This window comes from Xyrauchen texanus, chromosome 44 (genome assembly GCF_025860055.1).
Source record: "Xyrauchen texanus isolate HMW12.3.18 chromosome 44, RBS_HiC_50CHRs, whole genome shotgun sequence".
Classification (NCBI taxonomy): domain Eukaryota; kingdom Metazoa; phylum Chordata; class Actinopteri; order Cypriniformes; family Catostomidae; genus Xyrauchen; species Xyrauchen texanus.
In genome coordinates, this window is record NC_068319.1 from 15,506,621 (window position 1) to 15,528,388 (window position 21,768).

Consider the following 21,768-nt stretch of genomic DNA (forward strand, 5'->3'; position numbering starts at 1 on the left):
ATGCTATTTGAAAAACAAAAGTGGTTCTTCTGGTAATAAACATTTAGCAACATAATAGCACTTTACTGCCTGATAAAGGTAATGAAAATCTTTTTCTTTTTTTGCATCGTTCTCAAACAGGCTTAATGTGATAGACATCACGACTGACCCTATACCATGTTAAAACTCACCCCACATTTCACTTGCTTGACTTTATTTAGAATATCTTCAAATATTTACTTGGTAGAAATATTTGGTTAGAATACTTAACAGATAAATGTACCTATTTTATGACAAGGAATGGTGGTGTAGCTTATTTGATGCCTGAGATTTACCCCAAAATGTCAAAAATGTAAGAAGTCTGATAAGATTAAGAAGTGCTGTAAAAGTAATATTATTTATTGTTAATGTTACCTAATGTTGTTAACTAATGCTAATGGACACCTAGTTTTATTTATTTATTTTTGCCATAATTAAAGTCAATATATGACAATTACAGTCTCTGAATCCATAAAGGAATATTCCGGGTTCCATCCAATCGACAGCATTTGTGGCATAAAGTTGATTACCACAAAAATTAATTTCAACTCGTCCTCCCTTTTCTCTGGGTTCCAGTGAGGCACTCACAATGGAAGTGAATGGGGTCAATTTTTGGAGGGTTAAATGCAGAAATGTGAAGCATATAATTTTATAAAGCACTTATATGAATTCTTCTGTTAAAACTCATGTATTATTTGAGCTGATAAGTTGTTTAAATCGTAATTTTTACAGTTGTTTTAGGATTTGTCCCACAGTACAATTTACTTTTGCAAGAAAGAAATGTTTGGAGACTGTGATTTCTGACAAAAGGTGAATTGCAAGTAGGCCTACAGACTGATAGACAGCCCAAATATTTGTATCACACTGAATGTTTTTGTTTTCAATCTGTAAATTCAGTCATTATATTTAATTGCGCACATATGTTCAGAAATATCCAGTTTAATTGTGTGTGCTGCAGAGGTACATTTCCAAATCAACAAAACCTGATATTTAGCAATGTCAGGAAAACATTAATTTACAGCTGCATGTTATGTCTGAATTGAGTTTTTCCTTTTAAAAGTGTGGACTGGTTCAAAGTCAGATTGAGATGGTATGTGTCCCCTTTATCCTCTTACTGTGCTCTATTTATTTACTTTATAAGAGAGTAGGAGAATTAAGGCAGATAGGAGAGAACTTAAAATGTGCCGAGGCATCAATAATCATATTGTGAGCATGCTGACTTAGATTTTCATCTAAGGTCATCAAGACCTCTTATTTTTCAACCACTTCCCCCAACCATGTGTGATTTAGAGCCCACTTGTCATTATCCAATACATTTTAAATGGATTAAATCAATACTCACCCTAATTTAATGTTTAAATTTGTAGTTAATTTAAGCCTTTATTTCACTAGGGCAAGTGCTTTGAGAAAATCTCACATCATCTTCTCATTTACAGTACAAACACACTCAGGAGATGTGAAAGGCACATTGGAAAGACTGAAACATATGAAGGGAAAGTAGTGCAGGCCAGCTGCTGCAATTACTGATATGCGGACATGACCCACAGATTAAACCCAAGAGAATTTGAACATAAGAAGCCTTTAATATATACAGTGCATCCGGAAAGTATTCACAGCGCTTCACTTTTTCCACATTTTGTTATGTTACAGCCTTATTCCAAAATGGATTAAATTCATTATTTTCCTCACAATTCTGTCCCAGGTAGGGGGTCATTTTACCCCAGAGGTGGGGGAGAATGGCACCTTTTTTATAATATAAACATTTGTGGTATGACAAATAGTTAGCAAATGTTTCTATTTATTTCCCATTATAATATACAGGATGATGCATTCTACACTTATATCTAAACATGTTCAAATGTAAAAGTAAATGCACATTGTTCTTAAGGTGGACATCTTCCCCTTAAAAAGCACGTTGAATAAGAATTTTTATATTGATATTTTACAATGAACAACAGGCTAATAAGATGACCGCTAAATTACAGCATTTAAAATGAGTTAAAATAGGTAGTTCTGTGCTTCACAAAAAACTAACAATGAAAATGTCATAATTGTGGATTAATGGTTCTTTTGTGCTCAAAATCACATGTCTAGCTTTAAACATCACTTCTAAAATAATTCAAATGTGTGAAAGTGGAAGAAGATATACAAAAAAGACAATAGGTCTGTCCCAAATGACTACAGTGATTGCACTCAGCCATACAGTGTATGAATTCAATCAATTGGAAAAGTAGAGAACTACTATTCTTGTAAATAAAGGAAATTCATCATGGCTGTGCAAACCGTACAGTACATGCTCTAGGGGGAAAAGTTGATGGCAGTTTATGAGCAAACAGGTTTGTGAAGATCAAGTTCAATCACATTTGTGCAGAGTTTCAGAGAAACTTCGTTTTGGTTTGCTCATGTCAGTTCACTTTCTGAAACTTGAACTATGGCCTTCTGTGTATTATGCCTGAAGAGTAACCACTCATGCAAAAATAGTTTTGAAGACTTTTTTTCTATCCCCCAAGGTATACTAATTATGAGGAACTCCTCAAACAAAGATGTTCTTATAAAAATAGTGAAAAATTTATTTTTGTCAAATGACTTCCACTGTCATTTTTGCCTTATGACAGAAACTAACACCACTGAAACATTACAAACATCTCTTCCATAGAGATAATTACAGTCTACAGCAATAATATTGACTGACTTTCAAAATATAGAATATATTACAAAAATAATGTTTGGTACAACTGTCATCAAAGCAAAGACATTGTCCTTGGGATTGCAAATAAGCTTTATCTACTCATATAAATAGGCTTTACTTTCCAATTAACCCATAAGACAGCTAAGAGAACTGAGGAATTTAAAATCAGGTTTTCTCACGTCATATTAAGTGTCATATTAAGTGTAAAGATAACGTATTCACACACTCATGGTGGCTAAAAGAAGCAACTGACTGCCATTCATCACGCAGGAATTTGTAACACCATGAATGTAATGGGTTTGAGTCATTCTGCCAATGTTCAGAAGCTTAGCATTCTTAGGCTTACATAATGTGAACACAGTATGAGGCAGTCTGGTGCAAAAAAACAAAAGAAAAAACTAATTCTTATTATAAAGCCAGAAATCATTTCTTCAATACCAGTACAAATCCTTACTAATTTCTGCAACTGGCACACCTGTAAAACACAAGATAATCATATTAAACAAATCTATTGCCACCTAAAAATGAGAAAACAACTGATTTTCTAGATTCATTCTACATACATTGCAATTCAATATTCACTCTAGAGAGCAGATGTAGCACATACATTTTTAACCATCACTCATTTATTGCCTGTCCTCTTGCATTAAATGCATTTGTGAACAAACAATTCACAGATTTTATTAAACAATAAATGACAAAGGACAATTAAATGTGAAATGCGTAATTTCTAGAGGCAGACCGATATATCGGTTTTACCAATGAATCGGTGCAATTGTTCGTTTTTAGTTTTTTTTCTGTGTTCCTCTGTGGCGGTGCTGGAGGATTCTACAGTAAGAATGGCTTAGTTCTACAGTATAACAGCGGCCTATAGAGGTGAAATAAAAACAATCATGTCGATAATAATTAAGTGTTCTAACTGAAGCAAAGGCTAAGAAAAATGCTACACTAAGGAAACGTGCACTGTTTCTCCAACAATATATATATATATATACAGTGCATCCGGAAAGTATTCACAGCGAAATTCTACAAACAAGACCCCATAATGACAACATGAAAGAAGTTTGTTTGAAATCTTTGCAAATTTATTAAAAATAAAAAAACTCAAAAAGATCACATGTACATAAGTATTCACAGCCTTTGCCATGACACTCAAAATTGAGCTCAGGTGCATCCTGTTTCCACTGATCATCCTTGAGATGTTTCTACAACTTGATTGGAGTTCACCTGTGGTAAATTCAGCTGATTGGACATGATTTGGAAAGGCACACACCTGTCTATATAAGGTCCCACAGTTAACAGTGCATGTCAGAGCACAAACCAAGCCATGAAGTCCAAGGAATTGTCTGTAGACCTCCGAGACAGGATTGTATCAAGGCACAGATCTGGGGAAGGGTACAGAAACATTTCTGCATCATTGAAGGTCCCAATGAGCACAGTGGCCTCCATCACCTGTAAATGGAAGAAGTTTGGAAGCACCAGGAATCTAACTAGAGCTGGCTGCCTGGCCAAACTGAGCAATCGGGGGAGAAGGGCCTTGGTCAGGGAGGTGAACAAGAACCCGATGGTCACTCTGGACAGAGCTCCAGCGTTTCTCTGTGGAGAGAGGAGAACCTTCCAGAAGAACAACCATCTCTGCAGCACTCCACCAATCAGGCTTGTATGGTAGAGTGGCCAGACGGAAGCCACTCTTCAGTAAAAGGCACATGACAGCCTGCCTGGAGTTTGCCAAAAGGCACCTGAAGGACTCTCAGAACATGAGAAACAAAAGAGTGAACTCTTTGGCCTGAATGGCTAGTGTCACGTCTGGAGGAAACTAGGCAACGCTCATCACCTGGCCAATGCCATCCCTACAGTGAAGTATGGTGGTGGCAGCATCATGCTGTGGGGATGTTTTTCAGCGGCAGGAACTGGGAGACTAGTCAGGATCGAGGTAAAGGTGAATGCAGCAATGTACGGAGATATCCTTGATGAAAACCTGATCCAGAGCGCTCTGGACCTCAGACTGGGGCGAAGGTTCATCTTCCAACAGGACAACGACCCTTAGCACACAGCCAAGATAACAAAGGAGTGGCTACGGGACAACTCTGTGAATGTCCTTGAGTGGCCCAGCCAGAGCCCAGACCTGAACCCGATTGAACATCTCTGGAGAGATCTGAAAATGGCTATCCAACCTGATGGATCTTGAGAGGTCCTGCAAAGAAGAATGGGAGAAACTGCCCAAAAATAGGTGTTCCAAGCTTGTAACATCATACTCAAAAAGACTTGAGGCTGTAATTGGTACCAAAGGTGCTTCAACAAAGTATTAAGCAAAGGCTGTGAATACTTATAAACATGTTATTTATTTTATTTTTATAAATTTGCAAAGATTTCAAACTGGGGTATTGTTTGTAGAATTTTGAGGAAAATAAAGAATTTACAATTTTCCATTTTGGAATAAGGCTGTAACATAACAAAATGTGGAAAAAGTGAAGCGCTATGAATACTTTCCGGATGCACTGTATATATAAATACACACACACACACTGGCTGCAAAAGTTTGGAATAATATACAGATTTTACTCTTATGGAAAGGAATTGGTACTTTTATTCACCAAGTGGCATTCAACTGATCATAATGTGCAGTCAGGACATAACTAACGTGAAAAATTACTTAAACTACTTCAAAGAGTTCTCATCAAAAAATCCTCCATGTGCAGCGATTACAGCTTTGCAGATCCTTGACATTCTAGCTGTCAGTTTGTCCAGATTCTCAGGTGACATTTCACCCCACGTTTTCTGTAGCACTTGTCATAGATGGGGATGTCTTGTCGGGCACTTCTCACACACCTTACAGTCTAGCTGATCCCACAAAAGATCAATGGGGTTAAGATCCATAACACTCTTTTCCAATTATCAATTGTCCAATGTCTGTGTTTCTTTGCTCTCTCTAACATTTTCTTTTTGTTTTTCTGTTTCAAAAGAGTCTTTTTCTTTGCCATTCTTCCCATAAGGACTGCACACCTGAGTCTTCTCTTTAGTTTTGTACATGAAACTGGTGTTGAGCGGGTAGAATTCAATGAAGCTGTCAGCTGAGGACAAGTGAGGCATCTATTTCTCAAACTAGAGACTCTGATGTATTTATCCTCTTGTTTAGTTTTATCTGGGCCTTCCGAATCTCTTTCTGTCCTTGTTAGAGCCAGTTGTCCTTTGTCTTTGAAGACTGTAGACTGTAGAACTTAAGTCTACAGTCTACAGAAATGTTAAGAAATCTTAAGTGTTTTGGCAATTTCAAGCATTGTATACAGTGGCAGATTTAGTCATGGCCACCCCCCCCCCACCCTCTGGTTGACAACTTTGGGGGCATGTTGAAGCAGGTTTCACCCAGGATGCCAAACAAGCTGGAACCGCTACTGATTGTATATCCTTCATTCAAACAAAACAATGATTGACTGATGAGTTTCTAGAGAAAGCTGTTTCTTTTTTGTCCTGAGTGTACTTTGTGATCAGTTGAATGTCACTTTAGTGAATTAAAGTTCCAATTTCCTTTCCGAGATAGCAAAATATGTACATTATAGTCCAAACTTTTGGCCACCAGTAATATATATACACACATATATTTACAAAAGCCTTCATATGGTGAATATATAGGCTACAAAAAGCTTAATTTGGTAAATAAACTACATAACTATAAACAAAGTCCCTTTAAAGGCTATTTATTCCATTTGGTACCCATATTTAGAGCTCTCCTGGGCAGCTATTTTCTATTTAAACAAGCGGCATAAAAGTGCAACTCCTATCAACTTGAAAAAGGAAAGACCAAAATCTCCAAAACGGCTGGTCAAGATTACGATCAAAGAACATTTTTAATAGTTTCAATCGGCAGTAAAATCTGTTAACAATGGTATTATAAATTATGCTTCTTTAGCTAAGATTAAGCTAAAAAATATTATTTTTCAGGCTGGTCCATCAAATTCGCATGCGCAACCTCGAGTTTACTGACGTCTATATCTGTGTCTAAAAGATGGTTGGCTCTTTTACCTGTAAGGCGGGATTTCCTTTCTACATCTGCCATATTGGGCATTCTAATTTCTCATATTTATTTTAATACAAGTGGTTTGTCTTAGGCTAAATAGTCTTTGCTATTAGTCTCCGTAATTTCAAAATAAGTGTCCCCAGTGTGTTTAAAGCCTGTTTATAGTTACAAGTCCTGCGTTATCCACCAAATCAGATTTTTTTCTGGTTATTTTGGGGGTTTTGGTTGAACAATAATCTGCATCTGGGAATTTATCTATTTTGTAGCATATATGTCTGTACCTGTCATTGTAAAAATTAAAACTAATAAAATATTTTCAACATTTTGCAAATTGATTTAAAAAAAATAATTGGCTAATTAATGGGTTATAAGCCTTTTCCACCATCTTAGATATCCACTATCAGTCGACCTCTAGTAATTTCTTTGCCACTTGAGGCAAAATAAATGGTACAAGTAGTCCTGCCCAAAATTCACATCATCGGTTGAGCCAATGCTATTTATGTCACTCAAACAAGCAGATTGCAATTCATTTTGGAAAAATTACATTTCTAGAAGTACCTGAATCTAGGCCGATCCTGCTTCCAGATGTGTCTTTAAAGGCTGCCCCAGCATTCCACTCGGGCCTGGCATCTGATTTTGAAAATGGTGAGATCATGATGCCCCCTGTTTGCCGCTCTATTTGTAACAGATTCATGTAAGAGCTGGCTCTGCTCTCAGCAGCGGCAGGTTGTTGGTAGAGTGACAGAGGAAGTTCAAAGGCTGTGCCTTGTCTGGAGGTACAGGGCCAGAGTGATGATGCTGAAGATATTCCTGGGGGATTCATGATCACTCCCTGGGATGGAGGAGAATTGTCTATGGATGTCAGTTGGGTCAGCTTTGAGGGGTTGGAATAATGTGAGGACTTAGACCATGCTAGACCCGAAGCCCATGATGATGAAGATGATGGGGAGACATCTGTGATGAGGACAGAATATTGTTACAGTTATTTATGGTAGTAATAGTAATATACAACAATAATAATAATAAAATATAGTAATTTAGTGTATTACTGTACTATAAACTATCCACCTACAGTGCATTCAGAAAGTATTCAGACCCCTTTTTCTTTTTTTTTCCACATCAATAAACACTCTATACCCTATAATTACAAAGCAAACCCCAGATTGTTGATAACTTTGCAAATGTATTAAAAATAATGAAATATCACATTGACGTAAGTATTCAGACCCTTCGCTATGAAATTTAGTTCAGGTGCATCCCATTTCTCTGGATCATCTTTGAGATGTTTCTACACTTTGATTGGAGTCCACCTGTGGCAAGTAAAATTGATTGGACATGATTTGGAAAGAAAGCTGTCTATTTAAGGTCTCACAGCTGAAAATGCATATCAGAGCAAAAACCAGACCATGAGGTCAAAGGAACTGCCTGCAGAGCTCAGAGACATGATTACTTCCCAAGAGCACATTGGCCTCCATAATTCTTAAATGGAAGAGGCTTGGAACAACCAGGACTCTTCCTAGAGCTGGCCGGCAGGCCAAACTGAGCAATCGGGGGAGAAGGGCCTTGGTAAGAGAGGTGACTAAGAACCCGATAGTCACTCTAGTTGACCTCCAGAGATTATGTGTGGAGATGAGAGAAACTTGCAGAAGGACAACCATCACTGCAACACTCCACCAATCTGGGCTTTATGGCAGAGTGGCCAAACGGAAGGTCTCTCCTCAGTGCAAGAAAGCAAAAAGGCACCTAAAGGACTCTCAGACTGTGAGAAACAAGATTCTCTGGCCTGGTGATACGAAGATTGATCTGTTTGGCCTCAATTTCAAGCATCATGTCTGGAGAAAACCAGGTACCCTCATCACCTGCACAATACCATCCCAACGGTGAAGCATGGAGGTGGACTGGGGGACAGAAAAATACAGAGATATCCTTAATGAAAACCTGTTCCAGACCACATTGGACCTCAGACTGGGCAGAAGGTTCACCTTCCAACAGGACAATGTCCCTAAGCACACAGCCAAGACAACGCAAGTGTGGTTTAGGGACAACCCTGTGAATATCCTTGAGTTGCCCAGCCAGACCACGGACATAAACCCAATTGAATATCTCTGGAGAGACCTGGATGGTCCCCATCCAACCTGACAAAGCTTGAGATGATTTGCAGAGAAGAATGGTAGAAAATCCCCAAATCCAGGTGTGTAAAACTTGTTGCATCATACCCAAAAAGACTTGAGGCTGTATTCGCTGCAAAAAGTGCTTCAACTAAGTACTGAGTTAAGGGTCTGAATACTTATGTGAATGTGATATTTCAGTTTTTTCTTTTTAATAAGTTTGCAAAGTCAAAATCAGTTGAATCAAAACATTTTTTTTGCTTTATCATTATTGAGTATGGAGTGTAGACTGATGTGAAAATAATAATAATTGAAAGCGTTTTATCAGAAGTCTGCAACATAACAAAGGGGGTCTGAGTACTTTCTGAATGATCTGTAAATGTATAACTAGTGCGTAATAGTACTAGTACAACTTATATCTATCTATAGCTATGTATAACAAACAGCATAAGCACTAGATAGATTGATAGACAGACAGACAGACAGATAGATAGATAGATAGATAGACATAGTTAGATAGATAGACAGACAGACAGATATAGTTAGCCATACAGGCAGGCAGGCAGATAGACAGATATAGTTAGACAGACAGACAGACAGATATAGTTAGATAGCCATACAGGCAGGCAGGCAGGCAGGCAGACAGATAGATATAGTTAGACAGATAGACAGACAGACAGACAGACAGATATAGTTAGATAGCCATACAGGCAGGCAGGCAGACAGACAGACAGACAGACAGACAGACAGACAGACAGACAGACAGACAGACAGACAGACAGACAGACAGACAGACAGACAGATAGATAGATAGATAGATAGATAGATAGATAGATATAGTTAGACAGACAGACAGACAGATAGATATAGTTAGATAGCCAGACAGGCAGGCAGGCAGACAGACTGATCACAAGGTAATATATCAGCAGATATAATATATAAGAATTATAACACCAGAAGTCCTGTTGCTGTCCTTGGCTTTAGTGCTGAGGTCTTTTGGTATGGTTGACCTGTTCAGGGCACGGAAGAAGTGCTCATCCACAGCTGTGTTGATGTCGCCTTGATAGTAGGTAAACAATTGAGGGCGATCTTTAAAATCCTTCGCCTCTGATCTCTCCAACTGTCTATCCTCCATCATCCTAATTTAGGAGTATAAAGTACATTTATCATGACTTACAAAAGTGCAGTCCAAGAAAACTGGCTAGTATCAGAATCAATCACAACCTCAACTTGAGAAGAAAACAGGACAACAAAACACTACTTAAGGAATTTATTTATTTAGTTCAGTAATAGCTAACCTTAGATCAATGCAAAGCTCGTTTGAATAACGACATCTGAAACTCACCTTTGCTAAATAAGTTTGTAGCCGCTTTATCCTCCAAACTGTATCTTCCTCAAACCTCCGATTTCAGTTGCGTTCATCGAACTTCAAATCCCACAAGTGTCCATCATGCTGCTCGCTTTTACCGAAGATAATCCAGCGCACATACAGTCACTGAACGCACTGAGAGAAAACGAATGCAGCAGGTTTTGTACTTACAGGTACGCTTAGAAATGCACCCAAACGAGTTGAACAAGGGCATCTCAATCATAGATAACATCATCGGCTATCATTAGGATTACAACTGATTTATGCATTTGATGGTTACATTTATTTATTTTTTAAATGCAAAAGGCCCCCAAAAAAAATTAAAATCACAATTCTTCCTATGCTCCCAAGTGCAAGTGAAGCAAATGGTCGAATTTTGTCGTCATGGCGCTAACCTTAACCCTAACTTACAATGGTAGTGAATGGGCCAATATGTAGACGTCAAAATATGAATTATTTCAAAATTGTGGCCACAAGACAAACAATATGCGTGTTAACATGATTTTGGTGTGATAAATTCGCTAACTAGCCCTTTATGTGTTAAGTTATAGCCAATTTTATAACCAAGTTGCACTGACAATGTAATGTCCACAAACCCTAAAATGACGATTTGAACAACTTTACAGCTCAAATAATACATTCATTTTAACATTTTGCTTCACATTTCTGACCTTAAGCCCTCCCAAACCATTTACTTCCACTGTAAGTGACTCAAAGTGAATCATTTTTGTGGTGATCAATATTATGCCACAAATGATGTCCATTGAGCTTAACTTATTGAACAAAGAATATTCCTTTAAGAAAGAAACCATAACATACTAGGTCAGAAGAAGCTGAAGGACTGTGCAGTTTGGTTGATGTAGCTTGAAAGATCCTCATTTTAAAACATTGATCAGGCAAAAAAACATTGCTGTGGCCACAGATTTTTTTTTATTTTATTATAAAACTATTAACAGAGGTTCAAATTGATTCAGACATTGTGGGACAGTAGCATGAAGAAAAGTGAGATAAGCAATCAACACAAATGACTAGTCAAATTTCTATCATTGTCCTAAAGGGGAAACATTGAGTGTTAAGATGTTTATAAGGAAAGGACATTAAACAAGTTCTGTCCTTTCCTATGGGCCATGTCTATGCATCCTCATCATCACTTCCAGCTAAACTACTGTCGGTTGATGCCATTCCTCCTTCCTCCTCATCCTTTTTGTCGGCCTCCATCTGTCGTTCTGCTGTGCTTTCTCCTCTGTGCTCCTCCTGTTGGGACTGTTCAGCTGCTTCGTCTTTTTTGGTAGAGTTTTGTTTTTCACTCTGAGTTTCTGCTTCAGCTTTACCAGATGCACTCTCATTACTCAGGAAAGAGGACCAGCCCTTCAGTCTTTCTTCTCGTTCTCGTGATGTTTCTTCAACCTGGGTGACCAGAGACACAAAGGAGAAGCATGAGAGAAAATCAGAGCCAAGGTAAAAGGAGTGAGAAAAGGAGGTCTGCTGTAACACCTCAAAAAAGCAATATATTTATATTTATATATGGCTATAATCACCTTAAAATTTAATCATTGTCCTATAGCAACCATTTAGCACATAACTTTTGCATCTCAAAGTGGACATATCATAATTTTCCCCAAGCTCTACTTATAAAGTTAAAATTAGTAATAAAAAAGTAAATGTTTTTGGCACCAAAACATAGTCTTAATACTAAATGGTTTGTTTTTTGCTGCTATGGCGTTAAGATATGCAGCCAAGAACAGCACAAGATTTGGCAAACTTCCTCGTGTTTTACACTTATCGTTAAATCTTCTGGCGTTTAGGAATAATAGCATCGATCCTACTTGTACTACCTCACTACGACTGGGCGGGCCAAGTTTCTGAACACAGAATTGGTGTCATTGATGTGCAAATTTGGGTTGTCATCAGGGTCAGAAATTAAGGGGGCTTCAGGGCAAAAATGCCCCCAAATTTCTAAATAGAGGGACATGTGATGTTGATTGAATTTTATGTAACAAACTGTAATAAATTCTCAATTATGCATATTGATCATTTATGTTAATCGAGTAAGTATATGACACAAAAGGGATGACACCTTATATTTTTTATATGGTTAGATAAAAATGCCCCCTTTCATCCGCCCCCGTGTCCACATGCGTGGACGTTGTATTTAGGCTTCGCTATACACAATGCAATATTTAAATGAGTTTCAACCGACTGAATACTTTTCACAAAGCTCTAGTCTAGACTGTCATTTAAGGATTAAACTACTGGCACACCGACATTATGTTGATTTCTGAGAAGCACTTCTATGGGAGCAGAGCCAACAAAATGCCTCTGTAAGAAACCTCTTTACGTTTTTTTTTCATTGAAACATGTTTGGGTGTAAAGAGTAGTGTCTCTAGTTTCGTTAGATATGATGCTTTAAAAAAATCTTAAATTTTTTGCGCGTCAGCTCCCTGATAAACATGATGTCCACATACGTGGATTTTGGGACAGTGTTCCCTCAAAAGTTGAAAAGTTGAATTTTGTTATCACTGTACAACACGGTTCTATTAATTTGTACATGCATTCCTGTTTTCACTGTGCGTTTTCACATTGAGAATCAATGGGATCATCTAAAAGCTGAAAAATGTTCTTTCAGTGGCTTTATATGGAGTTAGGATGAAATTATGGGTGCATCTCAAACTTTTCTGAGACCAGTGCAGAAAGACAGCACACTGGAGGTTAAAGCCAAAGTATTCTTCACGCAGCCGTGTTGCTGATTGCACCGCGCGCAGTATGTGTGACGCAAATTGCATCATGAGCACAGCTCCCTAGATTTTCTTGACTCGTGCACACACGGCCCTCATCAGTGCATGTAGTCTGTGTATATGCTGGCCATTGACCGTACTAAGAGTGTTGGACATGGGACAATTGTAATCAGTACATAGATTCAGAATTACTAATGTATAATATTATTTTAAAATGGTTTGGAGTGATTAGATGATGCTGTCAGTACTTTGAGTCAGAAATAATTATTCAGATTTACAGAAAATAGGCTGTCATGTCTATAATGTCTCAAAAACATGAATAACCAACACTCCTGGAAACATAATAACATTTTAATAAACAAAATCTGACTTTCTATATCTTGGTATTATTTAAAATTTCAACTTAGTCCCGCTGTCCACATATGTGGACATTAATATTTCAGAAAACTATTTGCTCTAGAAATTTTAGATTTTGCATGTTTATTAGGTGCCACTAGTAACAAATCAGAAAGGGAAATGAAAAATGCACACAGCAGCCACGTTCGGGTCTCAGGAGGTTAATGGAAAAGTTAATTTAATAATTGAATTCAATAAATGGTGTTTTTGAAAGTTGAGTTCTGAAAATGACAATGTTGTCATTAGTAAACTGAACTCTTTCATATCAAAAATGTATTTCACCTGGTAGTCAGTTACACCGTCCCACAGTTGTGCTGATAGTTGCTTCCCTCCAAACCAGCGTCCATTCAGAGCTGCCTGACACATATCTGCTTCTTCAGGTTCCTTAAAAGCTACAGATGCCACTCCATCCGGGTGCCTCTGATTACCATGGTAAGACACAAAATGCATGCTGTTTATTTAAAATTGCATAAAAACGCATAATTTTTTTAATGCGATTAACACATTTACCATTTTGACATTGATTCTGACATTTCATTAATATTTAACTCTGTGTAAATGATCAAGTGACTTCTTAATTTAATTACCAAAGAAGCAAGTCATGTCTTAACTATCCACCAAAAGCCAAAGACACGCAACAAACTAAAGCCGCATTTACGTGACTCGCAAAAGTGAAGCAACAGCGTTTTTCCATGGTGACGTGTTGGGCAGTGCCATTACGTGGGCAGTATCAGTGCTCAAAAAAAAAGAAAAAAACATTCTCTGCAGATCTATTTATGTGGAGTTCAAAGTTTGAATCATGGGAATGCGGCTTCACAATTGTTGCCACAGCCTGCCAGCCAATTAATATTGTGGAGGATGTGGGTTTAAGAAATTAAATACCCATTGCAATGAATATGCAACCTATGGAGACTAGTTCTTTTTGACAACCTCCTACTTAGACTTCCTACGAAGTTTTTAGTAGTACTTGAATTGGTGATATTTTAACGCATTTCTATGGTTATACTGTGGAGGGATTTGTTTTGAAAAAGTGAATAAAACATATTATATTTTTTTCTTTTCTAAAGAAGAACTAAATGCATTGTGACCAGAAAATAAGCATTTATAGAGTCATATTTTAGCACTTTCAAAATCTGCGATTAATCGTGATTATGAAAATATGTTATTGCACTTGTGAATATATCATTTAAGTTTCTAGAAACATGTTTCTATAACAAATCTGCATAATAGTACTGCTTTGAAGGAGAAGTATTCAGACTTACATCAAAGATGATGACCTTCTTCACCTGCCCGAATTTCTCACATTCTGTCCGCAGGTCATCTCTGTACTCATTCAGCACCAGTGGATCCTCCTGTGTAACATATTATGCAGCTATTTTACTCATAAACCACAATACACTACCAGTCTGTTACCTGATCTTAAACCTTTTGACCTGTAAACAAATATGAATAGCTAATGTTTGCATTAAAAAAATAAATTTTTTAATTAAAATAAATCTGGACCAGATAGTGAAGGAAAATAACTCCATAAATACAGTTTAAAAAAAAAATCCAGATAATGTCACATTCTGATGTTTGTTGAGAGAATGCAGTTTGCAGAGCTGTAATCTTTGAATAAGCTAATAATTATATTTTAATATTCTAAAATGTGTAAACCCGTAGTATTAAAGAATGAATAGGTGTGTCCAAACTATTGACTGGTAGTGTATACACTCACTGAGCAATTTAATAGGAACACCTGTGCACCTGCTTATTCATGCGATTATCTAATCAGCCAATCGTGTGGCAGCAGTGCAATGCCTAAAATCATGAAGATATGGGTCAGGAGCTTCAGTTAATGTTCACATCAACCATCAGAATGGGGAAAAATGTGCTCTCTGTGATTTTGACCGTGGCATGATTGTTGGTGCCAGATGGGCTGTTTTGAGTATTTCTGTATCTGCTGATCTCCTGGGATTTTCACACACAACAGTCTCAAAAATATACTCCGAATGGTGCCAAAAACATCAAGTGAGTGGCAGTTCTGCGGACGAAATGAGAGTGGTCAACAGATAATGGCCAGACTGGTTCAAGCTGACAGAAAGGCTACGCTAACTCAGATAACCACTCTGTACAATTGTAGTGAGCAGAATAACATCTCAGAATGCACAACAAGTCGAACCATGAGGCGGATGGGCTACAACAGCTGAAGACCATGTCTGGGACTTTATTAGGACCATAGTGTTCCTAATAAAGTGAACAGTGTGTGTATATTCTTTTTTTATGTAGTTTATATCTACTTAGTTATATTAGACATGTTTTTAACATATTACGGGCTGAAAACTTTGTCACAAGCATCAGTCTCACTCACTAAAGCTGATTAAAGAGACTGTGATGATTCTTGAACTGCAGATCCACACCTTTCATTCCTGCTCACGTTTGAGACTTTCAGTTGCACCTACTTCAGGAATGCAGACAGACCTGCTGTGTTCTCTGACACAGACAGACTTTTCGCTGTTACAGATTACTTAAACAATGTTGTAGCTCTGAAACTACTAATTATGTTAGTAATCATATGCAAAACTGTAATCAACTTCATACATGTCAAATACCAGAGACAGGCTGATCTTATTTTGAGCTATAAACTGAAACAAAGTGTACATGGTTTCTGCTACAGCAAAATGTAGTTTACAGATGATTAGCATTCAATTTTTTTTTCATGCAGATGTCTTTTGGCACATAATGCAAAGTGATGCCAAAAAAAACAAACAATTGTATTCACCAACATTATGTGCAGTTCGTTGTGTATTTGTTGGGGTATCTGTGTGATTTGAGGTCATCTCTTGCCTCAAAGTCGCTGGGATGAAACATGTTTTGGATGATGACAACTTTTTGATGCCTTTTGCGAACCTCCCCAGCCTTCTCTGGCCTCCAGTCCAGCTGTCTATCATTAGTAAAATAAAATTAATCTTAGTCACATATATAGCAATTTTTAAAATCTGTTGATAGATTAAGCAGAGGATTGTTGCACCTCGTGCCACAATTGAATACAAAATTCTGCAGAGTCATCATTTCAAACAGTTTCTTACTTTTGTTGTTGCTGGAGCTTCTTGCGATACTCTTTGCTCTTTTTCTTCTTCTTGCTGGCATCGTATGAACCTTTGAGTTCAAATCGCGCTGCCTCCACATGCAGCCGGTAGCCCCGAATCTCATTCTCATCCAAGAGGCGTTCAGCGAGGGCTACAGACTCTTTCTGCAAGTTACAAGCGCAATCAAATGGAGCCCTTCAATATGATCTACTACAAATTATTACATAAACACTCTACAGCCATGGCCAAATGTATTGGCAGTGACATACTTTTTTTGTTTTGCAAAGTTTGCTGCTTCAGTATTTGTAGATTATTTTTTCACATGTTTCTATGGTATACTGGAAAACAATGATAAGGTTTTCATAAGTTTTAAAGGCATTTATTGGCAAAAACATTCAATATATGCAAAGAGTCAATATTTACAGTGTTGACCCTTGTTCTTCATAACTTCTGAAATTCGCTCTGGCATTCTGGATATCATCTTCTGGGCCAAATCCTGACTGATGGCGATCCATTCTTGGCTTATTACTGCTTGGATTTCATCACAATTTGTAGGCTTCTGCTTGTCCACTCGCCTTTTGAGGATTGACCACAGGTTCTCTATGGGATTAAGATCCGGGGAGTTGCCTGGCCACGGATACAAAATTTCAATGTAATGATCTCCGAGCCACTTCATTATTACTCGTCTTGTGATATGGCGCTCCATCATGATGGAAAATACGCAGATCATCACCAAATCATTGGGAGATTCCTTTATCATCTTTATTCATGGCAGTGTTTTTGGGCAGAATTGTAAGACAGCCCACTCCCTTGGAAGAAAAGCAACCCCACACTTGGATTGTCTCAGGATGCTTCACTGTTGGCACGACACAGGACTCATGGTAGCATTCACTTTTTCTTCTCCAGACTATCGATATTCCAGATGTCCCAAACAGTCGGAAGGGTGCTTCATCTGAGAAAATAGCTTTGCACCAGGCTTCTGCTGTCCAATCCTTGTACTTTCTGCAGAATTTAAATCTGTACTTTGTTTTTCTTGGCGAGAAGTGGCTTATTTGCTGCCCTTCTTGACACCAGGCCATTGTCCAAAAGTCTTCGCCTCACTGCGCGTGCACTCACACCAACCTGCTGCCAATATTGAGCAAGCTCTGCACTGGTGGTGACACGATTCCGTAACTGACTCCTCAGGAAGAGACGGTCCTGGCACTTGCTGGACAATCTGGGACGTTCTGAAGCCTTCTTCACTGCAGTTGAACCTCTCACCTTGAAGTTCTTGATGAACTGATAAATGGTTCTTTCAGGTGTAATATTCTTTGCAGCAATTTCCTTGCATGCGAGACCATTTTGATGCAAAGCGATGATGGCTGCACGTCTTTCTTTAGAGGTAAACATTGGGAACAAGAACACAATGGTTGGAAGCACTTCTTCCCTCCTTTTATAGCAATCAGTCTGCTCTTATAATCCAATCAGAATGATAGAGTGATTTCACCTGACTAGTACTTGTTCACACTTTCCCAGTTGCTGCTTATATGATTAGTGAAATTATGTTAGCTGGTCATTTTGTGCAAGGGCCAAAAAACAGTGAAATTTGGATTTTTGTGATGAAGTTCATTTTTTTGGCCAATGAAGCTTCTTGCAATTATTTTAAATGCATCTGATCACTCTGCACAATAATCTATAAACAATGTGAATCAACACCACAACAACTGAATATAATATATATTAATATATACAATATATTTATAAAACTATGTGAATGTAAATGCAAAACTGTGAAATATAATTTTAGTTCTATTTTATTTACTCAAATCCTAATAAAGGGATAGTTCACCGAAAAATGAAAATTCTCCCATCATTTACTCACCCTCATGCCATCCCAGATGTGTATGACTTATTTTCTTCTGCAGAACACAAACATTTTAAGAAGAATATCTCAGCTCTCTATGTCCTCACAATGCAAGTGAATGGTGACTAACACATTCAGAAGCTCCAAAAAGTACATAAAAGCAGCATAAATGTGACTCCAGTAGTTTAATCCATGACTTCTGAAGGAATCCAAAATATAACTCCTTTTTTAACTAGAAATAAAATGTCACTCCTTTTCAAGTGATTACACTTCCTATGTGTCAGGGGCTAAGAAATGTAGTTCAGCTTGAAAATGAGTGAAATATTGTTTCTAGTGAAAAAGGTCTGTTCTCACCCAAAACCACTATGATCATTCAGAAGACATTGATTAAACCACTGGGGTGTTATGGATTACTTTTATGCAGCATTTATGTGCTTTTTGGAGATGTGCTTTAGAATGTGTTGGTCACCATTACTCACATTGTAAGGACCTACAGAGCGGAGATATTCTTCTTAAAATGTTTGTGTTCTGCAGAAGAAAATGAGTCATACAAATCTGGGATGGCATGATGGTGAGTAAATGATGACAGAATTTTTATTTTTGGGTGAACTATTCCTTTAAGCTGTTATAACGGCCAACCTTTAGGTAGCAGCAAAGTCCATCTCCTTTTTGATTCCCATCCTTGTCCTTGTAGAGTTTAATTTTATATTCCTCTGTGACAGGATCACGCATAATAATTCCACATTTGGACATAACATCTACAAACTCATCAGGAGTTATGTCTGGAGGAAGACCTGGCAGAAAAAAATAAAATAATAATTTTCCATTTAAACCAGCAAACACTGAAAATAAAAATGTATTTGAAAGCAGTGATGGACACTAGAGGGAGTCCTAAAGCTATACCAGAGATACCAATTTATGATCAACATTGAAGACAAATATAATATTATGTAATATAAAAGTCTGAAAAGTGTTTACCTGTCACATAAACATTTGTGTTTTTATCCTTTTCAACTTCAAACCAGCCTGTAAAATCCAAGATACATAATTTAATTGAATATCATTGTTAACATGTATAATCATCTGTAATCATTTATCAGATTAATGATTATGAAAAACTCGCCTAGGCATACCTGGATCTGCTTTCCTCTTCTCTCCTTTCTGCGTGCCCTCTTCAGCTTTGTCTTGGTCAGAGCACTCCTCCGGTTTCTTGGGTTTCTCTGTTTGTTTGGGTTCCCCTGGCTTCTTGGCTGCCTCTGGCTGTGCAGGGAGAGATTCGGCAGGAGAAGCTGCAGCAGCTGGATCAGGGGCTCCCTCCTCATTGAAGCCATAGTTTGCTTGATATGCTGCGATGAAATCATCATTTATCTACAAAGAAATAAATCAGTTTAACTGGTGAACTTCAATAGAAAACATGCTGTCTAAACACTGATCCACATGGAAAAATGAATACTTTACCTTTGGAAACCATGCCCTCTTTTCATGGTCCCAGTCATACACAGTGCCATCCTCTGGATCGACATACATGTATGGATCATCTCCACTCCCTTCCCTCTGGCCATACAGCTGCTGCAAACGAAGCTGTTCATGGAACTCTTTATTACCCTCTGAGTTCCCGCTCATCTACAGAACAGAAATATCAAATAGTTAATGGGCTAGATAATATCATAATATACTTTTAGAGAAAAATTTATTAAGGGATAACAGGGGAAGAAAACACAGGGAAATAGTAATACAATAAAAAAAATTATAATAATACAGTGCAAAAAACTATGCACTACCGGTCAAACATTTTGAAACACTTGACTGAAATGTTTTACAAGATCTTAAAAATCTTTTGATCTGAAGGCGTATGCTTAAATGTTTGAAATGAGTTTCATAGACCAAAATATAATTGTGCCACCATATTCATTTATTTCATTATAAAACTACAATGTAATAATAATAAATAATAAAAAAATTTTTTTTGCAATTGCCTGAACCCTTGTTCCCTTAATTGGTACACCACTTTTATGACATTTACAGTTATTTATGTGTTTATTTTTTTACACATTTTCTTTTCTCAGGTCATGCATTAGTACAAGGCTTAACAAGTGTGCAAAAAACCAAAACAAAGTAAGTAATTAATCATTTAAGTAATTTAAAAGGAATGTTTATCTTTTATAAATATTTTATTAAAAAACTTTATTTAAAAAAAATAGCAGAAAATAACTTCTAATGTCAAAGTACAGAGGAAGAAGAGGCTGCTCAAATGCTGAAAAGGTTATTAATTTACATATTAACTGTAATTCTTTCCCCCCACTTGGTTCATTTAAATATGTAATTGGTGTTAAATTGTTTAATAATCATGTGAAAGATTTTTATTGAATAAACATGTATTTAATGGTATGATTTATTAGTTTTAGTCTAATCAGTGGTGTTTGATTTGTGATGCAATTGACAACATCTAAGAAAATGCAACGTTTAAGAGTCACTGGTGTTGCAACCCTTGCTTAATTCGTCAAACTCAATAAAATAATAAAATAAAGAACAACAGTTAAGTTGTCCTTTATGAATAAAAGAAATGACAATATGTTAATAAACTTTACCCTCATCTCTTATGGGCTAAAACTGAACTAAACGGAGTTTAAAATGTCAATACTTTTTATCTCGGAATGTAATTTTTTTGTTTTGTTGTGGAAATGACCCCAAAAAAGTGGCCGTTCAGTATGTTTAGAGGCTTCAAATGTGCTCTGTGCTACAACACACCCACATCCCGTTATAATGCATTATGAATTAAGATTTTGATTAAACCTGACAGACTCCTTTGTTTTAAGTTCAGGATAGTTATCTTTAGTTACAACACGTCTGCTTGATAATGAGACACACTGACCAGCTTGTGATCTGTCACATATCAATCCGTTTATGCGCTTTTCTATCGGCTACATTGAGAGACAATGGCACCGCACTGTTTAGCTTTGACACGAAGGTTGAACTGTAATAATGAATACAGCTTTGTCGTTTTTATATTGAGAAAAACTAAAAGAGAGCCCACCTTTATTCAGCATAGAGCACCCAAAAACGCAAGAAATTAGGTTTTTTGTTCTGAAGGCAGCGCACAAATGATCTTCCGGAATGCAACTATTGGACCGACATGTTTAGTTCCGCTCTAACGTTCCGCTTTCAAAAATGTAAAATTTTCACAATGTAAATAATGCATTTGTTTATTGTTCCCCAGAGGTAAGTTTGAACCCTCCTGTGGTATTAAAAAATGGCACCTTCTTTTGGCATTCACGTCATCATTGACCTTAAGGTTTAGATTTGTAACCAATGTTTGTAACCCATTTTTATGATGACGATACAATTTTCTCTTACCTGAAGTAAGAAGAATAAAATTATGAATTTATTTTTAGGGGTTTATGCAATTTTGATCTTATTTACATGTACATTTCTAAATATTACCATTAATGTGCATACCAAATAAGCCAATTTCTGAAAGAAAAAACAATTAATAAAAAAAAACAAAATCAGAACATACATTTCTAGAA

General features: G+C 37.1%; 2 protein-coding genes across 2 annotated transcripts; both read right to left on the bottom strand.

The window, feature by feature from the left end:
- Window positions 1-1,402: 1,402 nt before the first annotated feature.
- LOC127636291 (transcription cofactor vestigial-like protein 3) lies at window positions 1,403-10,320 on the bottom strand. The gene is made up of 4 exons (XM_052116741.1): window positions 10,176-10,320; window positions 9,785-9,969; window positions 7,281-7,676; window positions 1,403-3,182 (listed from the first exon to the last, which is right to left on the bottom strand). Exons 2-4 carry the CDS (start codon window positions 9,966-9,968, stop codon window positions 3,139-3,141), a joined length of 624 nt encoding a protein of 207 aa, XP_051972701.1. The 5' UTR covers window position 9,969; window positions 10,176-10,320; the 3' UTR covers window positions 1,403-3,138.
- Window positions 10,321-11,118: 798 nt separating this feature from the next.
- Window positions 11,119-21,347, bottom strand: LOC127636952 (HIV Tat-specific factor 1 homolog). Its single transcript, XM_052117756.1, has 10 exons — window positions 21,276-21,347; window positions 19,700-19,864; window positions 19,375-19,609; window positions 19,220-19,267; window positions 18,881-19,035; window positions 16,399-16,562; window positions 16,157-16,253; window positions 14,593-14,682; window positions 13,613-13,750; window positions 11,119-11,606 (listed from the first exon to the last, which is right to left on the bottom strand). Exons 2-10 carry the CDS (start codon window positions 19,862-19,864, stop codon window positions 11,331-11,333), a joined length of 1,368 nt encoding a protein of 455 aa, XP_051973716.1. The 5' UTR covers window positions 21,276-21,347; the 3' UTR covers window positions 11,119-11,330.
- Window positions 21,348-21,768: the final 421 nt, after the last annotated feature.